The 8,442-nt window shown below is 32.7% G+C and overlaps 3 protein-coding genes across 3 annotated transcripts; 1 reads left to right on the top strand and 2 right to left on the bottom strand.

The window, feature by feature from the left end:
* Positions 1–2,923: 2,923 nt before the first annotated feature.
* LOC119682777 (otefin-like) lies at positions 2,924–5,018 on the bottom strand. Its single transcript, XM_038096286.1, has 2 exons — positions 4,901–5,018; positions 2,924–4,364 (listed from the first exon to the last, which is right to left on the bottom strand). The coding sequence occupies exon 2, from the start codon at positions 4,240–4,242 to the stop codon at positions 2,968–2,970; it is 1,275 nt and encodes a 424-aa protein (XP_037952214.1). The 5' UTR covers positions 4,243–4,364; positions 4,901–5,018; the 3' UTR covers positions 2,924–2,967.
* A 1,024-nt stretch (positions 5,019–6,042) lies between these two features.
* LOC119683284 (gamma-secretase subunit pen-2-like) lies at positions 6,043–6,669 on the top strand. Its single transcript, XM_038096927.1, has 3 exons — positions 6,043–6,220; positions 6,309–6,413; positions 6,477–6,669. The coding sequence occupies exons 1-3, from the start codon at positions 6,160–6,162 to the stop codon at positions 6,614–6,616; spliced, it is 306 nt and encodes a 101-aa protein (XP_037952855.1). The 5' UTR covers positions 6,043–6,159; the 3' UTR covers positions 6,617–6,669.
* Positions 6,670–6,726: 57 nt separating this feature from the next.
* Positions 6,727–8,119, bottom strand: LOC119680662 (transmembrane protein 177-like). Its single transcript, XM_038093590.1, has 4 exons — positions 7,743–8,119; positions 7,544–7,680; positions 7,168–7,487; positions 6,727–7,111 (listed from the first exon to the last, which is right to left on the bottom strand). The coding sequence occupies exons 1-4, from the start codon at positions 7,925–7,927 to the stop codon at positions 6,773–6,775; spliced, it is 981 nt and encodes a 326-aa protein (XP_037949518.1). The 5' UTR covers positions 7,928–8,119; the 3' UTR covers positions 6,727–6,772.
* Between the last annotated feature and the right edge of the window lie 323 nt (positions 8,120–8,442).

The raw sequence follows: 8,442 nt of genomic DNA, 5'->3' as shown, positions 1-8,442 counted from the left end.
GTTCGACTCATCAACGTAATCAATACGTCTTTATTAAAATCTTAAAAAATATATTTAATATATCTATGTATAATATATACATATTTTATGCATATAAATTTTAATATTTATATATCTTTATATATATATAGTTTTTGGCTATAATTTTACAACTATTTTTTTTTTTGTGGTGTCACTGCTGTGCTTAATGCATTAATTGCTGCTACCATTTTTTACATGACATCAATTAAATTTTTGAGAATTTTTTAATAAATATTTACTTATGTACAAATAATAATAATGAAATAAATGAAATATACATCTAACGGCATTCCATTACTTTTGTATTTAAATAAAATTTTTGAATTACATGTGATACCGATTAACAGCTGTTTTTGATTTCCCCACAAAAACAACAGCACAAAACAGCTGTCTTCCACGAATTATAAATCATAAATTTTTTTTAGAAAATAATCCTTCATTCTATCTTCCAAACATGTTTCGCAAGACTCTTAACCAGCCAGAATTGGCCTGTAGATCTAGCATTTCAATAAATGTAGTATTCCAACGAATCTAGTACTACAATAAATTCATTGATTTGATTTCATTGTTTTCCATGCATTCCAATTAATGTCAGTTTTTAGCAGAAATTACATTAATTATAATAAATTCGACAGCTTGACCGGACTCTTGTTGGTATTCTGTCAAAAACAGTACCTATAATCGACTTCTGCTCTAGAACTAGGCAACCACAAGTTTTTGAAAACCACGTAGCTAAAATAATAGTAGGCAGACCGACCTCCGAGGTCGCCAAAAATTCTGTGGTCCAACAATCACCTGGAACACTCATAAACAAATTAAAACAAAGTAACGACTTTATGGTAAAAGCTAGAATGAAGTTAAAGAATGGATTTTACTTGGACTTGAATGGAAAATATTGTTTATATATTACCATTTTACCTAACGCAATATTATTTTCTGTCTTTATCTTTTCGTAGTACATATATAGTTTCATAAATAAAGATAAACTTGAAGCTTCCGAAAACTTTGATAATATAACCTATTTAATCTTTTATAAATAGCAATAAAATGATTTCGAAGACTGTAACAAAATACTGTATCAGTTCTTTATTCAATCAGAAAAAAAAAATATGTTGTGGTCATCCTTTATATCTTGAGGTCTGCGCTCGTATCAACATTAACAAGGGGTTGAAAGGCGCCCGAATCTGTATTTATTCAGATAGTCAAGCAGAAAATCAAAGCGTTATGCTCCTGAAAGTTTTGCTCAAAACTTCTAGCAGACTGCTATGACACACTGCAGCAGCTAGCAAGCAATAATAAAGTGACACTGTGCTGGGTGCCTGGTCACACGGGAAATAATGGTAATGAGTCTGCCGATAGTCTTGCACGGGCAGGATCAGCCACTCCAATCTGTGGCCCAGAACCTTTTGTGGATTAAGTTGGTCTACAACTAGGTCTCTAATCAATAATTGAATTTCAACCGAGAGAAGTCGCTACTGACGTGACAGTCGAGGTAACCGTTAGACTAAAGAGCTGGTTCTCCCCTATAGTCATAATAAGATGTCCTCCTTTAGCAGAACAGAGTTGAGGTTACTAGTTGGATATCTAACGGGTCACCAAGGGCTACGTTACCATCTCAACAAAATGGACCTATCCGAAGAGATAGATTGTAGACTCTGCTTGGAGGCAGAGGAGACAACCAGCCACATTCTATGTAACTGCCTAGCTTTGATCTGGGCCAGGAGGAGATCACTGGGTCGGGAATTGCTTCCGACATTAGGAGGTCCTCAACAACCGATATTTTGGCCTTCATTCGAAAGGCGGAATGTCTTTTGTTCAGTTAGGGTCTGTTGTAGCACAAAAGATCAATCATGGTCGCGGTGCTCTGCTCAAATGGGAGCTAGTACCATGTTCTTTCTTATTCTTATTCTTATTCTTTATATCTTCCAAACATGAAGACATCATCTTATTTTCACGTCATAAGAATATGATATATATTCTTACATCACAAGAATACGATGTATATTCTTACACTATAAGAATATGATCTATATTCTTACATCAAGATAATGCCATGTGTCATTAGTTAGTGATAATGATAATTAAATTGTACTGGTACGTAAGATTCTACGTGGATTTATAACAGTCTGAATTTTCGACTGGATTGTAGTGACACTTTTCAATGTTTTACTTCCACAAAATAGAGCTGTTTTTATGTTCTTATTGGATGTGCATAGTTTTGTAGAGGTAAATTAGTGTTGAGTGGTTGGGATCTAATAGAATGTCCAAATTATATCAGAACTTAATACAATTTCCTGCTGCACTAAACTACATGTAGCAATCTAATAATATTTATAATTGTCTTTTACATTATATTGTAGAATAAATATTATACATTAAAATAATATAATAAACGAAGCACATACAGTAATGCACAGGAATATATGCATATATATATGAATATAATTTTATTATAGCTTTTCTTTTTAAAGACAATTATATACTTTAATTCCAACTACTCTATCGACCTTTAGCCATTAATACTTCGGTTAATTAAATATAAAAATACAAAACCATAAATAATAAAAATCTAAATCTTAGTTCCAAGAATGGCAGAGTCTACGTCCCAGAGCCACACGTTACCGGCGACGACCAAACGCCGTTCAATAGCTCTAGCTCAAAGGGACTTCACCTGCTTGTGAAGTACAGATTACAACAAAAACATAAAAATCTAAGTTAATATAACTAAAATATAACTAAATTATTTTGTAGGGCTTTATTAAAATTTTAATCAAAATATGTATGTATACGTCATTGACAATTGAAAAACACTCAAAACAAACAATGTAAATGTAACAATATAATTTCATTTTTTTTTAATTAATGACAAATTTCTAATGAATTTAAATTAACTGATTATAAAATTAACTGGTTATTGTAAAATTAACGTTACAAAATTATATTTAATTAACGCCAAAACATATATATAAAAGTAATAACCGCCAAAACAATAAACGTGATGAATAAGTTGCGGCGAATGTGGTACTTCCTATCTACTGCTCTAAAAAGTTCCGCAAGTTGTGCCATGATCGAAGGACGTCTGCGTTTGTCGTGCACCAGTGACTTACGTGGACGTGGAGTTAAATTTTCCGCCATACCACCACTGTACTTGCCGCCAGCAATGCGATCCATATGTGGAGACTTCAAGCGATCCAAAGTACGTGCAAAGTTACTTAAAAACGGCGTGTCGTATGCATCCGTATCTGTATCATCGCTCTGCTCATTATAATAAGCGTTAGTTTTTCCTGCCAATAACGAGGGGGTACCACCTAAAAAATGTGCAGAACCAAGGCTTAAAGGCGAAGCATATTTTGAAGCGTAGCCGGTAGTTGTGCTCACAGGTTGTGAGTATTTCAAATCTCCAACTGGAATGTATTGATGTTGTTTGGCTTTGTTAGTTGGTTCCTTAAATAGGCTTCCTGGCTCAAAGTGTTTTTTCTCAACTTTCGAGTAGACATCAGTATGTTGGTGTGAAACTGGCGCTGATGACATAATTGGTTCTTCCTGTATTGGCTGTACATTACCATCAAAGGAAACAGTAACAACACTTGATTTCGAAAGAGAAACGGAACGGGTTGAACGTTGACGCACAATAGGCTCAACTTGTTCTTGTTCTTCGATGATAGTGTCAACATCTTTTTTAGCTGCTGCTGCTGCTACTGCTACGGGCACAGGAATGTTGCTCTTAGTAACAGACACTGAACGTGTGGTACGCCCGCGTACCGGTACACCACGTTCAACTGCTTCTGCTTGTGCTGTCGCCTTTACTAAATCCATGTCATCGTCACTTTCAATGGCAATTGTATCAATTACGGTTACTGGCGACACTTTTTGTACGCTAGCTTCGCGTTTTTTAGTAACCGCGATTGCAGCTGTAGATTGTTCTGTACCATCGACAGTTTCATCACTGCCAAAGGGTTTAGTAACGGCAATTGTACGTCTGTTGGCACGCTTAGATTTATCCTCTACCACTTTATCAGCAACTTTTGGTGCTTCGGAGTACCGTTTGTTTTGCTTGGTAGGCGTGTCCGGCTTAGTTCCACTTAAAATGGCACGCAACTTCTTGGTAAGTATGCTTCGGCTTGCATCAGTTACTGGAATATTCTTCATGCCATTCTCAACACACTTACTATGCAGTTCAGCATTACTTAATTTGTCCAAATCGTCAACCTCGCTAGACATTTTATCACAACTCACAAAATTTCTGCCGTTTGAAGAAGAGTCAATTGCGCGTTTAAAGCGCTTCGTTAAAAAAGGATTCGTTCCATTAGTTGAAGTTGCCACTTAGTTTCAATTAAGCTTTGCTGTTCAATAATAATTTAAAGTTTATAAATATAACGTTTCTTTGCAAATTATTATATTATGGCCGTGTGTGAGTTCGAATAAATTAATAGTAAATTGAGGGAAAATTGATACTTACCAGAATTTCGGGTAGGGTAAATTAGATAAAAATTAGGTAAATTAGGTTTTACCATTGTGAAAATTTTATAAAATGTTTAATAAATATATAAATAAATTTGAAAATTTTTGACCAAAAATAATAAATAAGTGAATAAATAAATAAATAAATGTTAACATAAGTGCAGTGCAAAAAATTTCTGTAGGAAATTTCAATTTACTTTACCTCAATTTACTCGAACGCGCACACGAGCTTTATATGGTGTTATATACATATAATGGACACAAATTTATAATTTAATCTGATAAAAGCTCGTAAAAAAGAAAATAATTTATTTGTTAATTTTTAAAGAGAAAAACTCCATTAATTCGTAGTAAATAAATATATCAAAAATAAACATTCTAATTTTTATTAAATTAAACTAAAAATAGCATAACTTACCTGTTCCGCTAATGTTTGTTATTTTCTTAAGTCCAGGCTATAATGACGCTTTCTGTCTTTTAAATAGAAAACTTAAATAGCTTCTAACTACTTAGTTCTGTGCCTGATATTCATATAATTTTATTTTAGTATTGAAGTTGTTATATGAAATAAAACAGGGTTGAAATAAAACACCAATATCACTATGATATCAAAAGAAAAAATAATAAACACAACCAAAGTAACTAAAAACTTTATGCCATCAAAAATATTTCTAAAGAATATATTTCCAGCGCTATGTAATATATCATTATGCAAATACAATATAATGTTGAATATTGGCTGCTGAAAAAATATGTATTCATATATAAGCGAATACAAGTATGTATATAGTATGTAGGAAAAATATTGACGTCGCGCATATAATCTTAATATGTAAATAAGTTAAATGTCATTTAAGTACTAATTTTTGAGTTATGTTGTAAAAAATCAGCTGAATTGCTATACTGTATGAATAACGTTCCATAATTTGTTCCAGAGTAGAATAAGGGGAAAACGTGAGAGCAAATTGAGTTTTGATTTTTGACGTTAAGGTAAGAGAAATCTTATATCAGATACAAACATTAAGCAATTGTATGGCATTTCTCTGTGCGTGAAATATTTTATGATCGGTGTGAACATATGTTGTTTATATTTCAATGTGTTTATGTTTCTAAGTTTTTCGAAATGTGTAATTTGTCGTAACTAAACACTTTTACTGCATTCTTCTCTTTTCATATTTTATATTCGTTACATCCGTTCAGCCTCATGAGCTACATCCAATTGCATTTTTACAACACATACTTTTGTTAATTTTTGCGTTCCAAATGAGAGAAATTCTAAGTTGTGCCGATAATGTAGTGATGTGTCGATACGTGTTGATAAATGGGTTAATGTGTGCAGTGTAAAAAATCCCAAAAAATCTTCCATTTGGTTTAGCATCAACTTAGCCTAACTCGCACACGTTGTATATATATCTATTTCACAATACGGCGTAAATATTTACTAAATGCTTTAGTTCTCAAATATTCTCGTTAAATATTTGATATGGTACCTTCATTGTGGAACTTAACGAAATTATTTCGATGTAAAGTGAGACTCGCAATTTGGGTCTTCAATTGAACATACCTAAACCGAACAGCTGATTTTGCCATTGTTGTGTTGAAAATTTTGTGACTCAAACCTTACAATAAACAAAAGTTTTATTAAAATAAATTAAACACTAGCAATCACTGCACAAGATGGATATTAGTAAAGTTAATAATCAGAAAAAGCTCGAACTTTGTCGTGCATATTTTCGAGGTAAAACGAAATCAAATAAAATTTGTTTAGGAATACAAAGTTAATATTTTATAATTTATATCAAAATGCAAAAAATTTTAAATTTCAGCTGGTTTTGCTTTATTGCCTTTCGTATGGGCCATTAATGCATATTGGTTTTTTGCGGAAGCTTTTCGTAAACCGCCTTTTCTAGAGCAGCAGCAAATAAAGAAATGTAAGTGGCGGACAAAAATTTTCTTGGATTTTTAAAAAATATAATAAATGTTAAACTTTACAGATGTTATTTACTCAGCATTTGGCACATTTCTCTGGTTAATAGCGTTAAGCATTTGGGTAACAATTTTCCAAATAAAACGTGCTGAATGGGGCGCGTATGGTGACTATATCAGTTTTATAATACCACAAGGAAGGGCGTAAACTTTTTTTCTTCTTACAAAAAATAGCTTAAGTACTAAAACCATTTTTAATTAGCATTAAAAAAATTTAATCATTAAAAACATTTATATACTTTAACATATATATTTTCCATTGTAAACATTCTAAACAATATTAAAAAAAATTTATTGACTAACTTTAAGCCACTTCATTTTCTGTTTGTGTGCCTGATTGGAGTTCCTTAAGTTTACCTTCGAAGAATGATTTTCTTAATGTAAGCGGGATTGTTTTCTGTCTTATTAAGTAGTTTTCGTTGCCTTTGGCTGTGTATTGGTCATTATTGAGTAGTGCACGTAATGCCATGTTACGTTTTAAAAGCTTCTCATAGTAGGTCGTTCCGACTTCCACAAAGTCTGGTCCTAGCTCACATAGTTTCTTATCAATATCAGCATCGTAGGTTACTTGGTTGAAATCTTTCAGAAAAGACCACGACCCAAGACCGAACAAACCCAAAATGGAATACAGTACCAAACGCAACTGAAAAATATTTTTGTAAATTTTATTTGCTTTTAATTTAATAGCGTTTAACTTACCGCCAATGGTCGGGCATAAAAATTGTTTCTTAAATTTACATAATTTCCGACTGCATACATGCCAATAAACGTGATTGAAGGAAATATCGAGTTCATCAGGATTTTATGTGTCTGTAGCTGAAGAATTGATTTACAGAAACTAAAAATCTGCTCCTGTTCTGTTAGCACAATAGATTCTTCGAGTAGTTTCCCACTTTCCGAATTCCAGTTGATCTCTTTATCACGAAAACGTATCTCACTGCGTTTGATATCATTTGGACTGGCATAAGAGTAATTGACGGGAATACCAAACTCAGAACCAAAACGATATTTTATGCTACCTAAAGAATAGGATTGTTTATAGATGCTTAAAAGTATTGTAGATTCTGTAATGCACCTGCTTGAAATAAATCAAAACCGACCACAGTGAAGGGTCTGATAATTAACCGTTCATACCGACGTAATTGTAATATGTCCATTGCTTTCTCGAGGCGCTGCTTAACATTCTCTGGCACTTCCCGTGGTATACCATTTCTGTAAATATATAAATCTTTAAAAATTTTTTCCAATTGTTTGAATATTGTACATTGATTTACTGATAGCTCTGCACAAAATCTTTGTAGTAACCGAGTCCAAACGTGTGTGGCAAAAAGTTTCCCATAAACAGCGAAACGGCTGTTGCTCCAGACACGATTAACATCGTTTGACGTCCCCTTTTCGTCACGAAAAACTCAAAGAAGCTTCTTTTTTTGGGTTGATTCATTGTTAAATTTTTATTCATTTTTGTAAAAACTGTGCTTTTAATTTATTAAAAGTAATATTAATTGTATTATATTTGCTTTTTATCTTCGCAGCGCTGTTTTGTAACAACAGCTGATATTTAGCCGGATAGTAGCTGCGAGTCTCGAATTGCATAATTGACGTCAATGATATTAAGCTATGTTCTTTGTGTTTTGTTTTTATTTTGAAAATGCATTAAAAATTTATTATGAACGTTGTTTTTATATTTAATTATATATTATTAAGTTAAAAGCTAAAATAAGTTATAATAGCTGTTGTCTGTATTCAAGTTGATGTTGTCTGTATTAAATGAGGGATATTCTAAGTTGTGCCGATAATGTAGTGATGTGTCGATACGTGTTGGTAAATGGCTAAATGTGTGCAGTGCAAAAAATCCCAAAAAATCTCCAATTTGGTTTAGCATCAACTTAGCCTAACTCGCACACGACCTTAACCTAACTCGTACACGTCCTTAAGGAACCTAGCATTTTTTTGTAGTCCATACTTGACCCGATT

Source organism: Teleopsis dalmanni, chromosome 2, assembly GCF_002237135.1.
Source record: "Teleopsis dalmanni isolate 2A chromosome 2, ASM223713v2, whole genome shotgun sequence".
Taxonomy (NCBI): Eukaryota; Metazoa; Arthropoda; class Insecta; order Diptera; family Diopsidae; genus Teleopsis; species Teleopsis dalmanni.
Note: the sequence above shows the minus strand (reverse complement) of the source record. Positions and strands in the feature narration are given on the sequence as shown.

Coding starts and splice junctions, on each gene's coding strand:
- LOC119680662 (XM_038093590.1), bottom strand. CDS start 7,927: ATGAATAAAAATTTAACAATGAATCAACCCAAAAAAAGAAGCTTCTTT. Junction 7,488..7,543: donor TTTTGATTTATTTCAAGCAG/GTGCATTACAGA, acceptor CCTATTCTTTAG/GTAGCATAAAATATCGTTTT. Junction 7,112..7,167: donor TTTATGCCCGACCATTGGCG/GTAAGTTAAACG, acceptor AATATTTTTCAG/TTGCGTTTGGTACTGTATTC.
- LOC119683284 (XM_038096927.1), top strand. CDS start 6,160: ATGGATATTAGTAAAGTTAATAATCAGAAAAAGCTCGAACTTTGTCGT. Junction 6,221..6,308: donor TTGTCGTGCATATTTTCGAG/GTAAAACGAAAT, acceptor TTTAAATTTCAG/CTGGTTTTGCTTTATTGCCT. Junction 6,414..6,476: donor GCAGCAGCAAATAAAGAAAT/GTAAGTGGCGGA, acceptor TAAACTTTACAG/ATGTTATTTACTCAGCATTT.
- LOC119682777 (XM_038096286.1), bottom strand. CDS start 4,242: ATGTCTAGCGAGGTTGACGATTTGGACAAATTAAGTAATGCTGAACTG.